The 22,291-nt window shown below is 40.8% G+C and overlaps 1 protein-coding gene across 1 annotated transcript in view; it reads right to left on the reverse strand.

Moving 5' to 3' along the window:
- Nucleotides 1-22,291, reverse strand: part of MSH3 (mutS homolog 3) — a 290,671-nt gene that overhangs the window by 43,513 nt on the left and 224,867 nt on the right. The window contains exon 20 of the mRNA XM_077462464.1: nt 16,213-16,370. Within this exon, the coding sequence (XP_077318590.1) occupies nt 16,213-16,370 (158 nt within the window). The remainder of the gene's footprint in view (nt 1-16,212; nt 16,371-22,291) is intronic.

The following is a 22,291-nucleotide window of genomic DNA, read 5'->3' on the forward strand; positions in this document are numbered from 1 at the left end:
ACGAGCGATTGTGGGCATGAGAAGCAGAACAGGGATGTGTGTGTACACACACACACACACACACACACACACACACACACACATCTCTGTTCTGAGAGGAGATGCAGATTGTGAGTTCCTAATAGCTAGGAACCATGATCTGTCATCTCCTATAGCCAGTCCCCTCCCCCCACAGTTAGAACACAGTCAGGGAACACAGTTAACCCCTTGACCGACCCCTAGTGTTAACCCCTTTCTCTGCCAGTGACATTAAGACAGTAATCAGTGCATTTTTATAGCACTGATCGCTGTATAATTGTCAATCTTCCCAAAAATTTGTCAAAAGTGTCCGCCATAATGTCGCAGTCAAGGTAAAAATCGCAGATTGCCGCCATTACTAGTAAGATAATAAATAATAAAATGCAATAAATCTATCCCGTTTTGTAGATGCTATAACTTTTGCGCAAACCAATTAATGTACACTTACTGCGATTTTTAGTACTAAAAATATGTAGAATACCTATCGGCCTAAACGGAGCAAAAAATTGTCTTTTTTTAAAAAAAAATTGGGGATTTTTATTATAGCAAAAAGTACAAAATAATGTTTTTTTCAAAATTGTCGCTTTTTTTGTTTACAGCGCAAAAAAACAAAAACGCAGATATGATCAAATGCCACCAAAAGAAAGCTCTATTTGTGGGTAAAAAGGATGTCAATTTTGTTAGAGTACATCGTCGCACGACCACGCAATTGTCAGTTAAAGCGACGCAGTGGCGTATCATGAAAAAAATGCTCTAGTCATTGAGCAGCCAAATCTTCCCTGGCTGAAGTGGTTAAAGGGATGAGGTGGCAACCCTGTGTGAATCTGGCTTAAACTTCTGACAATGAGGGTTCGTTGTTCTCTCTGCTAGTGACGTGTGGTTTCATAATATGTATAAAACTGCCAATAGATTTAATCACTTCAACACTGGACACTTTTACCCCCTCCTTCCCAGGCCAGTTTTCAGAGCTGTCACACTTTGAATGGCAGTTGCACGGTCATGCAACATTGTACCCAAATTATTTATCTTTTTTTGTACACAAATAAAGCTTTTTGTGATATTTAACCACCACTGGGTCCTTTTTATGTTTTGCTAAATAAACAAAAAAATCCCCAAAATGTTTTAAAAAAATGTTTTGCAAACAGATAATCTTTCTTCATAAATTGAGCATAAAATGTATTCTGCTACAATTCTTTGGCAGGAATAACCCAAATCAGTGTTTATTATTTAGTCTGTAGGAAAGTTCACAAACTGTAGGAGTCCACAAATTCTGGTATATATATATATATATATATATATATATATATATATATATATAAAAATCGATCATATCTGATGACTCTTTGGGGCTGGTATGGATTTTAAGGGGAACCCCATGGCAACACAAAAGGGGGAAAAAAACAAAGAAAAAAAAACGTGAGGCTCCCCTCTGAATCCATACCTGACCCTTATCCGAGCATGTAGCCTGTCAGGCCAGGAAGGGGGGGGGGGCGGATGAGCGAGCGCCCCCCCCCTTCCTGAACCATACCAGGCCACATGCCGTAAACATAGAGGGGGTACCCCCCCAAGAACCTTGTCTTCATGTTGATGAGGACAAGGCCCCCCCCCATGTGCATGACTACTCATTCACCGAAAAGGTGTCAAAAAGTAAATACAAATGCACACAGTTTTTGGTAGATCCTTTATGAAAAAACAAACAAAAATAATGGCCCCCAGTGTAGATCCATCTTCAATCACATCACCAAAAAATTTTCATACCCGACGAAGGCTTGCGCAGATAAATTAAGTACTGGAGCCTGCTGGGTCAATGATGTCACAAGGGGACATCATTCTGTGGCCCTGTCCCTTCGTTTATTTATCTGCAGAGCTGTCAAGCCTACGCCAGGTACGCGCCTTTTTTTTCACAATTTTTTTTCTAATGCTGGCAATTGTTTTTACATTCGGCCTGGTTTCCCCACTGACAGCTGCTGACTCATCTGTTGTCAAGGATGTGGCAGTTGCCTTACTGGCCCGCTCCTTAACAGCCAGCTATTTACTGGTTGTTGAGGACACCGGCGGCCTTCGCTTAGAAAAGGAGAAAAACTGATGGGCATCAGCGTTTAACAGAGATTGTGAGCTGACAGCGTTTTTTTCTATAAAAGCACTGCTGCTCCACTATATGTTGGCAGCAGGGTTTTATTTCTGCCACAAAATGCTGCTAAAATCCTATGTGTACATTAACACACAGAATTAACATGCCAGGCAGTTGAAAGGCAGTTTAAAAAAAAAAAAAAAGTCTGACACCCAAAACAGCAGCTGCAAAAATGATTGGAGGAAAGGCATAACACCCCCCCCCCCCCCCCAAATTGGTAAAGACTTGTAGAGCTCTGCTCTGAATAGACCAGTTTTCTGCTAATCAATTTATAGCAACCCCACACACCACAAACTTTAGGCTGCTTTTATCTCCTGTCTCTGAGAACTTGTCAGGCTGATAACAGAGCTACTGAGCAGCACAAACACACGGGACATAGTGCTTTAGAGAGAGAGAGAGAGGAAAAAAATATAGATATAGGTGCCCAGCTTAAATTTCATGAATCAGGTTTACATCCACTTTAAAGCAGCCCATAGGGATGGCCTGATTTCCCCATACACACACTCAATGTGGGAATCCTCCCTATTGAGCTACTGCATTCTGATGGGCAGATCTCATTGCCATCAGAATACTATGGCAGGGAGGTCTGGGATGGCTGTCCACAAGGTTTAGGAGTGTGCTATCGCCTGCAGTGCTGATGTCACGGTGAAAATTCGACAAGGTGATCATACAGAGGTAGATCGACGTCTGTATAAACTTAGTGCCCATACATGGATTGCAACTCAGCTGCTCACTGCTAAACTGGCTGAATTTCACTCCATGAATAGGCAGCTTAAAGAGGAACTGCAGTGTGCTCACATAATTTGTAATAAAAACATCTTTGCCATCCTGAAGCTTCCCTCCAACCACTTTGCATATTTTACACATACTGGGATTCTGTACTTGCCAAATATGCTGCAGAAATCTCCCTCCACTGAGTCTAGCTGCAACCATTTTAACTGTGGGCAACTGAAGCTGCTACCTGTTCACATCCTGGATTTACACAGACACACTTCCAGCTCTGCAGCTCTCACTGGCCCTCTTATGACTCATCCCCCCTCCCTTTCTGGCAAACTCTCAGGAGAGTGTGAGAGAGAGCATGATGTCATAAGCCTAGGCTATTTACTAGACAAGAAAAAGGAAGTGGGTTGTGTACGGTATTTACTGGTAGAAAACAAAATGTTTTACTATCCAAAGTTAAACAACAAGGGCAGAAGATTTACTAGATGGAAAGATGAAAAAAATTACTGAAGGTCCACTTTAACTAGGCTGATTATTGAGACCAGATGCACTGTGAGAGCAATTGAAATACATCATATATTTTTATACCATTGACAGACTTTAACCGCTTGCCAACTGCACCATACCCATTGACAGACTTTAACCACTTGCCAACTGCACCATAGCTGATAAACGGCTACAGCGCGTTTGTGTTTTTCTGGGTGGGCGTCCATAGATGTCCTCCCAGAATGTTGCTCGGCACGCTCCCGCAAACATCCGTGACCGCCAGGTCCGGAAGACCCGGCGCATCACAGATCGTGGTAAACAGCCACTGGTAGTGCCCGTTTACCATGTGATTGCTCCGTCAAATGACAGAGCGATCACATGTAAACAAACCGGCGTCATGTCATGATCCCGGTTCCTCCCTCCCGATCGATACAGTGAGAGGGGAGAGGCGGAGAGATGGCATTAGCGCTGTGGGCTGGATGTGTAGTGCAATATGCCTCTTTATCCTCTTTAATGAGTGGCTAAAAACAGTTTTGTGTCACTTTATGAGGCTTGAGGACAGTAGCCAAGAACCTCTGGACTACACTACTGCTACAAGCGTTTTTTTTTTTTTTTTGTATCTATAAATTGCAGCAAACAGTATATATCACTGCTCTCTTGTATACATTGGAATGTCACAGTAGGACTGTACTCTGACTTGAGATTATCTACAAAGAAAAATATACTTTACTGTGTTGCACGAATATCTCAACCCAACCCCCTAGTGATATCTAGAGTGATTACAGACACTCTATACTTCTTTATACATTAATTCAAAGTAAGTGACGCTCTACTCTTTATTTTAGCTGCAAATGCCATGGCTTATGACACAGGGGAAGCACAATATCAAAGTACAAATTCTTTGATTTTAAATCAAACTGTATCTGAATCTGATATCAAACACTGTTGGACATTCTTCATTTACCAGATAGTGCTTTTTTTGGCAGAATTTCCCTTCAGCTATTTATACACTGAAATTTTATATCAAAAGCAAAGGTCACAGCGAACAATAAAGTTCACAATCTCCATATAGCAGAGATATGACATACATATGCATAGGGAAATGGAAAGAAAACATCAGCGTGGTGCCTTCCTCATTTATGAATCCAGATAACAAGTACTGAGCTACAAACGTGGACAAACTTGTTGCTACCCTTACAGCTCTTTGAAACAATGCTTCTATCCTCCTAAGAAGTGATGACATTAAACATACTGGACATATGTATACCTGTATGCCTTTGGTATGTTATAGAGCAGTGGTCTCCAAATTGAGGCCCCTTGCTTGCTCTTATCTGGCCCTTGGGGCACCATTCTTCCAACTGATATGAGGCATTATTCCTCTCACTAACACCAACAATGAATGGGGCACCATTTCTCCCACTAACACCAACAATGGTTCACTATTTCTCCCACTGACACCAACCATGATCTCTATTCCTTCCACTGACACCAACCATGGATCACTATTCCTTCCACTGACACCAACCATGGATCACTATTCCTTCCACTGATACCAACCATGGATCACTATTCCTTCCACTGACACCAACCATGGATCTCTATTCCTTCCACTGACACCAACAATGGGTCTATTTATATATACCCATTTAAATCATATTTAAATCATTGGCCATGATCCTTACCACTGAAACCACTAATGGAGCACTATTCCTCACACTAATACCAATGATGGGGCACAGTTTCTCCTACTCATATAAATGACTGGGCATTATTCTTTACATCATTGATATCAACAATGGGGATCTATTCCTGCCACTGACCACAGGTGCTACGTAATTTATTCTACTCACACCGATCACAAACCCACAGACATTGGGGTTAATTTTCTAAAGCAGGAGAGGCTCACTTCTGCATAGAAACCAATCAGCTTCAAGGCTGTATTTCCAAAGCTTAAATGAAAAAGGTGAGGTTAGAAGCTGACTGGCTACCATGCAAAGCTGCACCAGATTCTGAGCGCCCCAGTTTTAGTAAATTTACCCCATTGTCTACTCCCACTGGCCATACTCTGCTGTACCCCCCCTCCCCCAAAGTCTAATGGACAGTTAACTGACCCTTTGTTTAGAAAGTTTGGAGACCCCTGTTATAAAGTAATGGAAAAAGAGAAGAGAGATAATTTATTGCTTATTATACAAGATATGTTAAAATAGCCTAGGCAGATTTGTTGGTACCTGTAGAAAAGATAATAAATAGTTTGATCATGGTGATATTTCAAACTAACGGTTGTCTATAATTAGTATTGCACGCATCTTCAAATCTTGTAATTAGTCGGTCAATTTAAATGCAGAAAAGTAATCGCTGTAATCTACTGTAACATTGTGTGCACCACACTGAAAATAGACCAGAGAGAGCAAAGAAAAGAGTTATCAGAGGAGATCAGAAAGAACATTATAGACCAGTTAAAGATAAAGGCTCCATGACCATCTAGAAGCAGCTTTATGTTCCTGTGACTACAGTTGCAAAGATTATTAGGTAGTGGCAACATTCCCATGCAAGGTCCTATGGAGTCACCCTAAAGTGCATCTAGGGTGATGTAATGACGCCGCCTGTGCCAAAATGCATAGGCAGTCTGAGAAGACACCCCTCGTCTTCTCTTCCAGGGAAGGCGATTGGCAAGTGGATTTTGAAGCTCAGTCTCTGGAGCCACTGTCATTCACTTTCTTTAGAGGAGGAACAAAGGACGTGCTGTGTGTTTAGTAAGGGCTACCTGTGTGCGCGGGTACAGGCATATCATAGCGGAGCAACTCTATTGGAGTCAAAACATTTTTCACCAGCGTATGCATTACAGAGGCAGGTTACTTATTATTGGTATACCACAATGATTTACAAAAGGTTTGTTTTTTTAGTGATTTTATGGGCTAGAGCAGGGGTCTCCAAACTACGACCCCCTGCCAGATTTTAACTGGCCCTTTGATGTAAGAGGGTAACCTGATGGGGATCCTTATAAGGGGGAACTCAGATGTAAGGGGGACTTTAATGAGAGCTGTGATGCAACAAAGAACCTGATGTAAGGGGCGATACTGATGGGCTCATAATTATTTGGAATTTATTTTCTTTGTTTTACTGTTACTGTTTTTCAGGGAATTGCCAACTAAAATGAATTTAAATTAGATTAATTCATTTATTTTTATTTTTTTTGATTAGTTGAAAAATTGATAAAAAGTTTTTTGGTTGTTGTTTGTAGAATTTTCAGTGGGGTAGATCCCTTTTCACAGTTGTGCTGTGCAATATGTTGATCATCATCAAGTTCCTCTGGCACAGACCAACAGTGATCACTGGAGAATGAGTATGGTTAGTCACAGACAATAGAAGCTCTGTATAGGATCTAACCCTGCCTCACTATACCAAGACTAAAAAAATAAAATAAAATAAAATAAACTTAAATGCTTAGAATATAATTATCCAGTCCACAGTTCACATTGAATATGCAGTTTCCCCCTTTATTTGGCTACTTTTTACAGCATATCTATTTGCAAAAAAAAAAATTGCCTGGTGACCTTTACAATTGCCTTTGTTAGTGAAGAAAATAATTAACACAAGGTCCCTGCAGGCTGTCTGCTTGTTGTCTACATTCCAATTAAATCAATCCTGGATCACACAAGGCAGGAACATATTTTTCTCAAAGTTGTTGTGAGTAAAAAGTCAGGACACTTTCTATTTAACCACTTGCCGCCCGCCACACACAGATGTACGTCAGCAGAATGGCACAGGCAGGCAAATGGGCATACCTGTACGTCCCTTTGAATCTGCCACCTATCGGGCATGCGCGCCCACCAAGCGCGATAGGAGCATGACCACGGGTCCTGGGAACTCTATGTTCGCCAGTGGCCCGCGATTGCAGTGAGGAGAGGCGGAACGGGGACATGCCTATGTAAACAAGGCATTTCCCTGTTCTGCCTAGCAACATGACAGAGACTGTGGCTATTTGTAGCTCTAATCACTGTATAAATGACAATGGTCACAAAATCATGTCAAAAGTGTCCGATGTGTCTGCCATAATGTTGCAAAGCCCGATAAAACTCGCAGATTGCCATTACTAGTAAAAAAAAATAAAAAATAAAAAATAGAAAAAATCTATTCCCTATTTGGAGAAGGCTATAACTTTTGCGCAAACCAATCAATATACACTTAAGATTTTTTTTTACCAAAAATACGTAGAATACATATCGGCCTAAACTGAGAAAGAAATTCGTTTTTTTACATTTTTGGGGAGGATATTTATTATAGTAAAAAATATTGCTTTTTTTTTCAAAATTGACGGCCTTTTTTTGTCAAAAAATAAAAACCGCAGAGGTGATCAAAAGAAACCTATTTCTGGGAAAAAAAAAGGATGTCAATTTTGTTCGGGTACAACATTGCACGGCCGCGCAATTGTCAGCTAAAGTGACACAGTGCTGAATCGCAAAAAATGCTCTGGTCAGGAAGGGGGTAAAATCTGCCAGGGCTGAAGTGGTTAATAGCTAGTACTTATTCTGTATTAAGAGAAATAGCAGCACCACTGTTTGAAAAACATGTCAGGTTGAAAAAAGTATTAAAAGTGAACTATTGTCTCACATTAAAAAACGTGCTGAGCATTTAACGATCAGTGCATCTGTTTTTACGGTTTTCTCTTAAGGCCCGTACGGCCCACATGATATGAAAATCATAAGAAACATTTCGTCCGACGAACGAGCTGCCGATTTTCAGATTGTTAGTACGGTGCTTTCTACAGCCAATTCAGATTTTTCATCCGACAAAAGCTTGATGTGCAGACTATAAAATTTTTGTCGTACGTGAACTCAATGCCTGATTTTTGTTTAACTAGTATGGTTTTTGTCTGGAAAAAAAAAAAAATCGTAAGATTAAGACTACGCATGCTCAGAAATGAAAGAATAAATACAAAACTATTCAACACATTAAGTCACTTCTGAAGTGGTACTCTGTCTTTTTCGAATGGTTGGTAACCTCTTCACTTTTGACATGAGACTAGCATGCAACAAAAAATGGAACGAAGAGTCATCCGAAAACCTGTTCGTGTATACGAGGTTTTAGGGGCTGTGATGTTAACTGGGCCCTGTAATGTAAAGTGGGGCTGTATTGTAAAGAGGGTGCTATGATGTAAAGGGGGGGGGGGGGGGGGAGTTGCAATGTATGGCTTTTTAAAAAGCAACCATCTTGAAGGAACTTGTTCTGGTAAGTGTGCGCTGCACTGATGGGAAGTGTAATCAGCAGCACTCATATCTGCTGATGCTAGTTCTTCAAGCCAGCAGACCCTTTGATTTCCCCAAAGCACAGACCAAACTAGGTGTCGGGCACCTAATACATCCACTCAGACCCACTGCCACCGCAGGGACACAGAGGGCCCATCCTCCCAGCAAAACACACAGTACATAGTAGGTGAGGTTGAAAAAAAAAGACACAAGTCCATCAAGTCCAACCTATGAGTACTTTGCGGACTCAATCAAAGCCTTGCCCCTGAGTCTGTTGTGGCATCTCTCTTCCCTCCACTGTGCTCCTAAGAAGTTCAACATCACCAGATCTTAGACAGACACCTGTAATCATATGCGACAGTGAGTTGCAGAATTTCCCTAAATCTCGGCCCACCAAAGTGGATCTGAACACCTAGCCAAAGATGCACTGCACGCTGAAATTAAAGAGTTATGCTAATACAAATATCTCATGGACTCTAGGGTCACCTCACTGGAACACTCACACACAGACCTTAGGTGGTACTTAACCCACAGCAGTAAAATCAGTGTGAATATGCAGTAAAGCATTCTGGTTATACTCACTGTGGAACCTAAGTGGTCAATCATCTAAATTGTGTAAAAAAAACTATTTGATCCCATCTTCTCTGATCCTCCCCTTCTTCCACAGTCCCCAAACCATCTCCTGATAGAACAGAGGCTAAGGGATAAGCTGCACATGCTCAGTTTGGTGTGTATTGCTAGAGAGTTTTTTTTTCCTTGGGAGAGTGCATGTGATCAGCACAAGGCCAATTAGCACTGTCAAGACAAAGGGTCAGGGGTCATGCAGCCTCACAGGACAGTCAGTGCAGAATGAAAACTCATCCTACAAGCTTTAACCAGACACTGAGAGAAATCACTAGACTGCTTTCACCGCTAATGAGAAAAAGTATTTTGCAGTTTATATTTACTAAAACTATTGCATTTCCATGTTCTGTGTACTGTGGGAGACCAGATATAGTAAATGCAGGGCCCTGGGTTTAGCAACACTTAGAAAATGACACAAAGGCACAATCTGAGTTACTCCTTCAGCTGAACATTAAGAATTGCAACAGCAAGAATAATCTTGTCATCATAGGCCTTCCCCCCTTAACACTATGTTAATCCAGCTACCACATGCTGACCTGTAAATCAAATGGAGGCACAAAATATTTTATGGGTTCGGCAACAAACCAGGCGAACTACTTGCTCAAGTCCTTAGAACAGTGGTTCTCAACCTCTGTCCTCAAGTACCCCCAACAGGTCATTAGGAATCTCTCAGATAAAATAGCTGTCCAAAAATACCAAGCCACTGACTCTGATTTAAAGCACCTGTGCAATATAAAGGAAAACATGCAAACATGGCCTGTTGGGGGTACTTGAGGACTGAGGTTGAGAACTACTGCCTTAGAAAACGGTGGTCCGCCTAACATTCCTACCATTACCTCCCCAAATAGAAAACTCCTCCACAGACAATACAAAATAGTGGCAATGTTCAAAACAGTTCCAGTCCATATAACCTGCAACCCCATGATGCCTCCCAACTTGCCCAAAACACAGAAGACTCAGATTAAAAATAATATTTTAGATGCAGGTCTCCCCTCTGATCTTGTGGATCTGCACTGAATTGGAAACACTTCTAAAAACTGGGAATTTAACCCCTTGCTTACTGGGCACGTATACCCCCTCTTCCTGCCCAGGCCAATTTTAAGCATTCTTACAATTTGAATAACATGCAACACTCTATCCATATGACATTTTTATAATTTTTTTTCACACAAATAGAGCTTTCTTTTGGTGGTATTTAATCAACAATTGCTTTTTGATTTTTTGCTAAAACAAAAAAAAAGTCCAAAAATTTTGAAAAAAACAAACAAAACCAAAACAGTTTTCATTATTTGTTATAACATTTTTCTTCTTCACTGATGGGCACTGATAGGTGGCATAAATGGGCACTGATAGGAGGCGCTGTAGGGGGGACCGATTAGCAGAACTAATAGGCAGTAAGGGGACCGATGTCCCTCTAACAGAAGGAGGTGAACGGCTTTCTTCTTTTCTTCACGCTAACAGTGTGAGGAAAATAAAAAAAAGAAGCAGAATACCAGCTTCTGTTCACTTCCATGATCAGCTGTCATTGGCTGACAGCTGATCACGTGGTAAAGGGCCCGCTGTCATTGGCCATTTACCTTTATCTGTGATCAGCCAAGTCCCAAGGACTCAACGATCACAGAGCTTGTCACCCACATGCCCCCTGGGGTGAACATCGGCAGTGCGAGTACGGGGGGACGTCGATGTATGCCCTGCCAACAAAAGAAGCCTGTGCTGTAGCCGTCTTTTCAACTATAGCGCAGGCGCCAAGTATTTAACCTGCACCATTTCCTACACCAAAACTGGCAAGGCCCCAGGCACAGGTAGTTTCACTCTGCCATATTACAAGTTTCTACCTCTCTTGTCCATTCATTTCTTGGCAGTCTACAATATTTTGGTTACGGACCACAACATCCACAAAGACACTCTGCAAGTGCACATTACAAATATTTACAAGGAAAACAAGGACCCAAAGAAATATAAAAACTATCGTCCCATTTCTTTACTCAACTAGGATCATAAACTAGACTCAAAAATCCTCTTATGCTGGCTCGTTTATCTTGACCCAGTAGGCTTCATATCCTCCAACAAAGAACCATGAGAGCTAACACCCTTATTCATATGGCCAGATAAAGGGCCATCCTAATACTTCTAATATCCACTGACAAGACCTTTTATTGAGTTTACTGGGAATTCTCCCACTTCACCCTTGAACACAATGGCCTTCAGACCAAGCTATAACGGACGGGTGCGCATATTCAAGGTCAAAGTCAACATCATCCTTTCTGATTCATTAACAGATAAATTCACCCTTTGGAACATGGTACACGTTAAACCCATATTTAGGGTGTCACTATAAGCTCGCCCTTGTTATTTAATGCTCCTTCATGACATGTTATGATCTCTCCCCCATCAAAAAAAAGAATTCGGCATCTCCAGCAAATATTTGTATTTTCTTTTTGTCAACAACTGGATGTGTAATACAAGGTAGCTCTAGCACCACAATATTCCTTCTCTTTTTGATGCAGCCTTATCTAAAACCTGTGGATAGATATCAAGCCAGAACTTCAGGCATTTATTCAGTAATTTTTTATTTTTTTGCACTGTCACATCTCAGGAGATGCCATTATAGGGGGCAACTTGTAGTGAGACAAACCAGCTGAGTAGCAAAGGTTAGTAAACAGAAAGTGCCAGCTGGCACAAGGAAGTCTGTCTGAAAAAGCAGAGAAAAAGAGGGAGAAAGGGAACCATCTAGTCGAAAATATAAACATGTTTCTTAAGCTGCAGGGTACAAAATAGTCTCTACCAGCTTTGCACATCGCAAGCTTTGTCAGATTGGATGGAGAGCGTCTGTAAACAGCAATTCAAGTCTTGACATCGATTCTCAATTGGATTTAGGTCTGGACTTTGACTGGGCCATTCTAACACATGAATATGCTTTGATATAAACCATTATATTGTAGCTCTGGCTGTATGTTTAAGGATGTTGTCCTGCTGGAAGCTGAACCTCTGTCCCAGTCTCAAGCCTTTAGCAGACTAACAGGTTTTCTTCTAAAAGGGCCCTGCATTTGGCTCGTCATCTTCCCATCAACTCTGACCAGCTCCCCTGTCCCTGCTGAAGAAAAGCATCCCCACAACATGTTGAAGCTATCACCATGTTTCCGAGTGGTGATGGTGTGTTCAGGGTGCCCCTGAATTCCAATTATAATGCCCTAACATAAAATAATAGCCAATGCATAACTTCTCTCAGCTGAGCTGTTGATCTCTGCAGCTCCTCCAGAGTTAACATGGGCCTCTTGGCTGCTTCTCTGATGAATACTCTCCTTGCCCGGCCTGTCAGTTTAGGTGGACGGCCATGTCTTGGTAGGTTTGCAGTTGTGTCAGCTCTGATAAGATGTTCAAAGCTTGGGATATTTTTTTTTATACTCTAACCCTGCTTTAAATTTCTCCACAACTTTATCTCTGACCTGTCTGGTGTGTCCTTGGCCTTCAGGATGCTGTTTGTTCACCAAGATTCTCAAATAAACCTCTGAGGGCTTCACGGAACAGCTGTCATTTATATGTCATTCATTTATAATGAGATTAAATTACACACAGATGGACTCTATTTACTAATTAGGTGACTTCTGAAGGCAATTGGTACCACTAGATTTTAGTTTGAGGTATCAGAGTAAATAAGGTTGAATATAAATGCATGCCACACTTTTTAGAGATTTCTAAAAATTTCTGAAAACCGTTTATCATTTTCCTTCCACTTCACAATTATGTGCCACTTTGTGTTGGTCTCACACAAAATCCCAATAAAATACATTTATGTTTTTAGTTGCAACATGACAAAACGTGGAAAATTTCAAGGAGTATGAATACTTTTTCAACCAGGGTGCCTTCTGGATTCTTTAAGGGTGCCAATTTGCCCAAAAATTGTCCACAAGCCGCCGACTGGATCAAGCCTGCCTTTTTTATTACACAAAGACACAGTTTTTTATTGTGCATCATTACAACCTTAGGCCCTGTGTAGGCCAGCTGCCAGCCTGTTTGCCCGTTCCCTGTCCCTCTCTATCAGCACTGGGGTTACATTGGCTGAATAAGGAAGAAAAATTGAGGGGGAGGAGGAATGCTTGAATACTAGTTAATTCCAGTGTGAAAAGGTATTCTGCTTTGTAAAAATGAATCATCTCTAATGTTGGGTGGCCCACGTGTGTGAATACTGCTGTAATATGTAAAACTATTAGTTCCGAGGGCATGGCCTGAAGCGGCATAGCATAGGGTGCTTTAGCTGTGAGCTCCACTGTACATTACTCCTGTTGTCAGAAATCCTGGGGATATCCTGTCAATTTTTGCTACTCAATCTCCGCCATGAGCAGCGGGAGACTGAGAAGGAAATGGAACTGAACCCCCTGCAGAGCTTGAGCAGGCTGCCGGTGAGACACCGTCAGGATACTTGAGGCAATATCACAGTGCCAGACTACATTAACCGCAAAAAATTGAAGAGGTGACGGTGGACATCTTTCTGCTAAGGCAAGATTTCCAGAAACTGTGTGAAAGGGTGACAGACTGAGCGACAGATCAGCCAAGTAGAGGATGACACCCCCCCCCCCCCCCCCTCGATACAGGTCTTCACGGAGCAACTACAATACCAGTTTCATTCACTTATGCAGAAACAAGACGACATGGAGAACAGGCTGAGACTCTGTAACCTCTGATTTGTGGGCTTGCCCAAAGGCACGGAGGGCTTGGATCCCCAATCCTTTCCTGAAAATCTGCTTACCAACACTTATGGCAGGGAGACCTTCTCAACTTCCATCGTTTTGGAACACACACATCGCCTGACCGCTAGACCCCCTCCTAGTGGCGCTCCTCCGTGTACCTTTATCGCTAAATTTCTGAACTTTAGAGATTGAGATGCCATTCTCAGACTTGCTCAATAGAAAGGGAATATACCATTCCACAACCCGAAGGTGGCAGTGTATCCGGACCTCTCCGTTGAGGTCCAGCATCGACGCGCCCAATTCACCGAGACCAAGCGCCAGCTGCAGGTCAAACACCTGAAGTAAGCCCTGCCAGGTTGCATTTAGTGGGTGATGATCACGTGCACTTCTTTGAGGACCCAGATTCGGCAATCGCATGGCTGGAGCGCTGCAATGGCACCAAACAACCTCCATCATGATCCACGCACCTGGATGTCTTCACTTGTTGTCTAACTTTTGGGTCGCAATGCCCATCAAAACACCATATATCCTTATCCCATTTTCGACTTGGATTCTCCAACTGCATCTGAGTTTCTCTCCTACGATCTGTGCCCCATCTATTTTTTCTGCTTGCACATAACTGTTCTCCCTTTACTCAAGCATTCTTTGATGCTGCAAAATGCAATATTTCCTCCCATGCCTAACCAATTATTCCCCAATTCTCACTTATTATACACTGGCTGGGGCTCCTGGAGACTTCTGAATGGACTGTCAACGCCCCCCCCCCCCGCCTGCCTAAACATCTCCCCGCGGGCTGTGTTCAATGGCATATCCACACCTAGCAGATGAACCCCCTGCGCCAAGGCAGGCTTTTCAGCGAATGTTCGCTCTCTTCTGCACTAGAGTAGTGCTGGAACGTTATTTCTGTATTTGGTCCATGCTCATTGTTCAAGCTGAGTTCCATGGCCAGCACATGCATCCCTGTTGCACCCAAGCAACCCTGACTGTTTTCTCAGGCTGGTCCAGTGAATGTAGTTCACTTTATTTTTTTTAATTTTTTTGTTATTGTTGTTATATATTGCTAATGAGGTTATATAGAAATCTTTATTCCTTACATCATTAATGATTCTCGCCATGTTGAATATTTTATCCTTGCAATATAGTAAAATGTTAAAACTATTGGTTCCATTTTCAAATAGGGACCCTTGAGATTGTGTATAATTTTAAAGGGTGCTTTGACTGAATAAAGGATGAGAAGCACTTGATTAGCCAAAGACCTGTTCAGATAATACATAAAGTTCCATTGGGAATGCATGGTTTTGAATGTGTTGGCCTACTCACAGGCTAGCATGGTGTGAAGGAGCAGTAAAACACAATTATTGCATATTACAGCATAGCAGGAAGGAGTCTGAGTATGTAATATGCAAATATGGCTGCCCTTATGTATGGTCGTAAGTAGCTATCAATAGATCAATGAAACATTTCAAACTCTCTTTTACAAATACAATATGTAACCCTTTGAGAAGACTATATATTTACTTTCAATTATTCAGGTTAAAGTGCTACTAAACCCACAACAGTAAAATCAGTCTGTATATGCAGCAAAACGTGCTTATAATATTCACTATGGAACCTAAGTGGTTAATTTTCAGCAAAAGGCTGTTTGATCCCATCTTCTCTGATCCTCCCCTTCTTATACTGTCCCCAATCAATCTACTGATAGAACAGAGCCTTGGAGGCACTCTGCACATGCTCAGTTTGGTGTGAGTGAATGCAGGGTCCTGGGTTTAGTAACACTTTAAGCATTTTTGGTGTTGCTTCCATCTGGACTGGAAAGCATCCATTTTGGAATGTCTGGAATTTGTCTGATAGCTTGTGTGGACTATTAGCTCATACTAGAAGCAGAAGTATTTGAATCAGGACCACATAAAAAATGGCTAGAGTTCTCTTCTAATTAAAATTAACACTATAATTCTCGAATAGTGGGAGACCATGTAGTAAATCTATTATGGCAAATACAGGGAGGCTGTCTTAGCTGCCATTTTTTTTTAAATGCTGGTTGACTGGCTGTTATGCTGACCCATTTTTTGAATGCAGACATACATTTTGATTTCCAAAAAGAGTCAAATATATGACTAATAATGTAAATAGCTTAGTAAGTTGTGTGACCTAAGGTCTTATCATATGACTGATGAGCTATGTTTAGCCAGTGCAGTAGCATCATTCAGCACCTGCTGGATGTCAACATGCATGGGCACCAAGGTTCTTCTTTAATCTTCAGTCTTCACTATGTTGATATAGAGCACAAGGTGTACTGTACCTGGTATACATTCCATCCACAATACCAATAGTGGCTTCTTCTGCGGGCACATAGGAGCCTAACTGTGCCATGACTGTTATAAGAGCCACCTGTTTGATGTATGAGCTCTTTCCACCCATGTTAGGCCCAGTGATTATCATTACTCTTTCCGTGTTTGCCTGCAGAAAGGGGGGAAAGCCAAGATTTATTATTCTAGCAATTACAGCCATGATTTTTTTTTAACACACAGGCAGTTCTGATGGAAACTTAAACAGACATTTTCAAACATGAGGCCCAGGATAGGGAGAACTAACATTTAACTGAATAGACACCTAACTGTGCTGAAGATGTTAATAAAAAGATCACGACCAACACCTGTCGTTTTCCTGCTTTCCAAATCCTTAGGTTTATGGGTTCTTATGTTAAGCAAAGCTGTACAGTACCTATGGTGATTTTTAAATTCACATTTTAGAGCAAAAAAAAATAAAATAAATACTCTTGAGGCCATAACTCAAAAATAAAAATATAACAAAGTCTAATCTAAACATATGAACCTTTTTTTTTTACGTTTAAAGCTGAACAAATGCACTCCCTAGAATACTCTGACCCTTGTCATTATTAAAACCATTTTTTAAATGTTTATATTACGTTACCTTATGTTGTCATTCTGTCAGTCTTTGTGCATTTCCATCTCCATTTGAAATGCCTGCTCGGGGTAGGGTAGTGCTATGGTTCATTTGGTGATGAAGGTTAATGCTAAAAAAATATATATATTTCCAGGAAATGGACTAATGTGCTGTTGGAAGCTCATGAGCCATTTTATATAGCAATTATGTGGTATTGACAGCAACTAAAATGGCAAATTTCAGTCTAAGTGGGTATGACTGGGGAGCAACAGTTTTCTGGGAACAACCATACAAAGGCCAGGCTGAGCTGTAAGTGGGCAGGTAACAGACCCATCACTTGTCACTAATGCAACTGGCAGCAGTAACTGGTCCTCATGGCATGAAGCAGCATGAAAAGACGTAGTATCACTTGAAGTTAGGCATTTAACACTCAAAGGAAACATTCATATGTATATAAACAGGGCTTCAAAATGTTATATGGTACCTATTCTATCATTGTAATTTCTTTCTCATTCATGAAGGGACAACTGATTCAGAGCCATTTTGGGTATACAGAAGCATATAGAAGGACTTGAACACCCATAAAACAACAAATCAATACAAATATAATGTTGACCGTATAACCCCTCGCATGCTTCCATTTTTGTAAAAGAGCTGTACTAGGCATAGATTACAAATACAGAGGAGTGGGACTTATATGATATAGCATATACAAGAATCCTATTTTCTCTCTCATTCAAGGGATACAAGATTTAGAATCAAACTGGATGCCCAAAAAACAACCCAACTAAGGAGTGGGTAACAGTAACCAAACTCTAATAAACCCACATAATAAAACAGTAAAACTGGAGACAGCCTGGAGCTGCCTACTGTTAGCACAGGTACTTTTACCTGACTACTCAGGGGAAAAAGTCAGACCAAATAGTAGGGTCACAAGTTGTGCCGAGCACCCACAGCTAAAAGGTAAAGAGGATATGCAAAAAAAAAAAAAATAGGGGCATGCAAATATGCATTATTGAGGACCACAAAAGCTATAGAAGTCTCTTTCATGGAGGGAACCATGTGTACCCACAAACCAGCTGCTGAAAGCAGGAGAGGTGTAAAATGGCCATAACCAAGTGTTGGCAGCAGCAAGGACTGAGGTGAAACGGCTTGTCTCCTGCAAATAGCAGGAATGGCAGGAAAATTGCTACCTCATGCTGAAAACATAGGAACAGGAGATGTGAAGTGCACCCACAACACATTAGCCAGTTATGCAGAAAAAAATTCTTCAGTTTGTTACACCTTCCCATCGAAACAATAGAAAAAAGATGGTATTGATGGCGCCTAGTGGTACCAATAACCGTAGCTCCTGATGCTTGCCCCAAACTGAACACTCACCAGAGTTTTCAGAGATTGGGTCACAACAAAGCCACACCAAAGTCCATGTCCCAGCTCTGGATCAGGAAAGCACTCTGACTAACACAGTGCACAAAGGTCTGGAAAATGTTACAAACACAGTCCAGTGCCCACATGCAACATTCCAGGCAGGCCCCAGGTACACGGTCTGGGTATGGCCTATCGCGATATTGTATACCCTCAGCTATTGCTAAGGATATGCTAATCCAGATGGCTTCATATTGAGCCCAGCTCAGCAGCATGTAGAAGAAAACTTGGTTGAAGAAAAAAAAAAACCTATCCTGAAAATGAGAAAATAGCTAGTATAGAAGTCAAACTTTTCAGTAGAGAAAAGACATCTATCCTCCCTGGATAGTAGCAAAACACTGAAGTACGCTGGGAGTGGGAGATTTATACCTGGCTGACTAAAGTCTTTTTTGTTTATCTGTGGCCAAATCCCCCTGTAGGTGGCAGTATAACCAAACTGTCTCTGAATTTTGTGTCCCTAATAAACTCTAAGAGAAAGTATTTACGATATCCTATTTTATTTTTATCAGAAAGAAGCTTAAAATAAATAATAAGGCTACACACAAAAAATGGTCTACCTTGTTTTACTCATATTTTTGCCTTTCTGCTTAGCTAATCACCAACATGGAACAAGTCCTGACCAGCTTACCGGTGTTAGGTCAGTGATTCGCTAAAAGCATGTAAACAATGGCATCCTCATTATTTTAAGCAATTAGAATGATGCATGCTGGGACATTTCTTAGGATCTCATGCAAGGTATTGAGAAGCACAGTGAGATTGTATAGCTAGAATCAGGCATGTTTTGATTTTTTCTAATAAAAGGCAGCTCATGTGCATGTTAAAATTTACTCATACAAGCTATAAAAGCATACAAAACAATCAGTATAACACAGGTTTAGTAATAAACCACGTGCTCATTAATTTGGAGTTGTAAATGTCGGTTATATCTCAGCAACAAAAAGTACGAATAGACTAACATTTGGTCTGGTCTATTGCGGCACACTGTCTGCCAGATGTCTGGCATATAACAGTGATCACTAGTGATCCTTGTCTTACTGAAAAGCAGCAAATTGAGACATAACAGAGATACATCCCTCCATTCAAGTTCCACATGCTTTCTGCCAATCCTGTTAATATCAGTGTAGTATGGGGATTTTATTCAAAATAGATTAATAGAGATATGGTCATATTCTTTTGGCCGCTCATATTTTACAAAAGAAAATCTTTTTCATAGTTTACTCTTTTTCCCAAATGATACAGTATCTGCTTATTTTGGGTTTGCTTCAGCTCCAACATAAGACTCAATTCACACTACTATGATGTCACATGCAACTTCTGACATAAGTGCATGACAATGGAAATCAAACGGTTATCAATGGTGCCCATTCACATCAATGCAACTCAGCACAGTGCTATTTTGGAAAAGGTTACTGTACTCTTTTAGTGTCTAAGAATACAGGCATCCATGTTAAATAAAAAAATACATATTAGGCCCTTACATTTAACCTGCTTAGGTTTTCTGGAAGGGGCAAAGTGAAAAATATAATTTTACCATTTGTTCTGAAATGTTCAAAATATATTTAGTTGTAAATACTAATTGAAAGAAAGACCTAATGTTTTGCCTTTAAGTTAAGAAAATTGGAATTCTGCTTAGCTGATAGGAGCTGAAACCGGTTGTTTTGTTAGTACTGTGCAGCGGTGATCACACATCTAGTCCTCTATACCCAAGGCCAGTTTACATCACTGAACCTTTCTACTTAGCTTCAGGGCATTCACTGATGTTGTTTCAAATAAAGATTACAGGTTACAGGCTATCATTAGATTGCCGCATAAATTGTCAGCTGGGGCTAGAAAAAAAACACTGATGTACTACATAGCAACAATTCAATCTGAATACATGAAATTCAAAAATTACATCTTAAAGACGAAGCATTCATGCTGTATAAATATGTAATTGATTTCTCCACACAAACAGGATATTTTGTGAGGCAATGCCATTTCCTTTACATAAATATGACTAATAGATTATACTGTATATTACCCATCTTAAAGTATGCATTTGATCAAATGGTAGATGATCACATGTTGCTTTTTGCCATGAAGTAGAAAGGCGTGAGACATGGTTCGTCATTTTCTATAAAATAGTAAAATCCCCATCTGATAAAGGGATTTATTAAAGTGGACCTACAGTCATATATATTTTTCACTGTACTAAAATGTTTAAGGGGCATATTTATAAAGCAGTGAACGTGAGTTTAATCAAACATGGTCTGATGGTGGGTCAGTCACTGTCATTTAAAACAAATGCACCCAGAAGGTTCACCTGCAGTGAATATCAGATTCACTGCTTTATAAAAATGACTTTACGTATAATACTTGCAGGTATGTATTACCTCTTGAAGAGATTACAGAATGTACCATGGAGAGGGATGACAATACTTTCCTATCCAGCACAGGATGTAATCCACTTCCAATGATACCTCTGGACTCGCAGGTCCCCCTAGGTAAACTACAGGAGTGCCATTTTCAAACTGCACCCTTAGGCTGGATTCACACCTATGCATTTTTAATGCTTTTTACAGAACGTGTTCCATAGGAAACAATGCTAAATGGACTGTAGTGCAAATCTGCAAAAATGCACTAAAACTGCATAGGTGTGAATCCAGCCTTACCGTGTACCTTACAAGGAGAATTGTCCATTGAAGGAGATTCAGCTGAATTGCCAGGAGCTCAAGGACATTAAAGGACATTGAAGGAAGGTCTTCCTACGTTCCCCCTCCCTGCACTGTGAGGGTGCCCAATACACCTTTATAGTTTTGGCGATTTACATTGGTCATCAGACTCTTCTACCAAACTGGAAGAAAGGGCCCTCCCAGAGCATAACATCAGAGATTCTGGCAACTAGTGCAGAGGTAATGACAGGTGAGAGCACAGCACACCCATAAATCCATATCCAGGGATAATGTCTATGTTTCCCCTTGTCACTGAATTGTATTTTGTGCAAAGTAGACCGCCTCAAAGGAAGCTACGTGCACTTTCATGCATCAACTCAGGGAAGACCAGAAACTACTCTAATTAAGTCTCAACTAGTCTTGTAATTTCTCAAATAAACTGGTGTTCTAATTCAGATCCAGATATTTTAGGCTCAGAGAGGGAGACAGGGAAAACTTTTTGAAGTTCAGAAACCAAACTAGAATCCTAAGACGACTCCCCTCAAAGTAGCAGGTCACTTTCCTATCCAATCATTGAGACAACCCTCAGGTATAAAGCAGCCAGCACTTTGGTGAACACCTGTAGTGCCAACCCCAGTCCAAACTGATGCTTTTTCCCTACCACAAATTGAAAAAACAGCCAATTTACAAAGATTGGTTCATAAAGGTACACATTTTAATGTTGATTGATGAAGAGATGCTACCACAGAGTGAATCAACTCACATGAATACAAAAAATCCAAAAAGATCCCATTTCTTGCCAAATTCTAGTATAACGGTCTCATCCATTCCCTACTGCTTTGGGAAATGACCAACAAGGCTAACACTGGATGAAATATCCATTCAGCAAAATATATAGACCCTAATTTCTCATTTGTGGGATCCTTGAAGTAGGTAGAATCCTCTTTAGGAATAATCATAGCCCTTTGGATAGGGATGCCTATTTCTTAGCAAAGTTCTCTGCAAAGGGGTAACACATTAAAAATAGTTTGAGAAGATTTGCTTGGGCACTTACATTATTTATAGATGAAACTATCAAAAAATAGAGTGGTAGGGGACTAAGCTGGAAGACCGCTTAGGTTTGTGTTGTGCATGCCAAATGCTAAAGCACATCTGAGCGGACATGAACTACAACTTATTGGTCTCATGGGCCTTGATAATTAACCTCCCTGGCGGTATGATTATTTCAGATTTTAGGTGCTGAAAGCGGCACCATTATTTTGCACGGAAAATTTGGCGTTTCATATTGTAGGCATATAATTCTTAGGAATAACTCACTCAAATCTGTCCAAACCAGAGTCTAGTAGACATCTCAGGTATGATAAAGTTTGAAACACAAAATTATAAATTATAATATAA

Source organism: Lithobates pipiens, unplaced genomic scaffold (assembly GCF_037356315.1).
Source record: "Lithobates pipiens isolate NorthernLeopardFrog02 unplaced genomic scaffold, aLitPip1_a1.2 Scaffold_3, whole genome shotgun sequence".
NCBI lineage: Eukaryota > Metazoa > Chordata > Amphibia > Anura > Ranidae > Lithobates > Lithobates pipiens.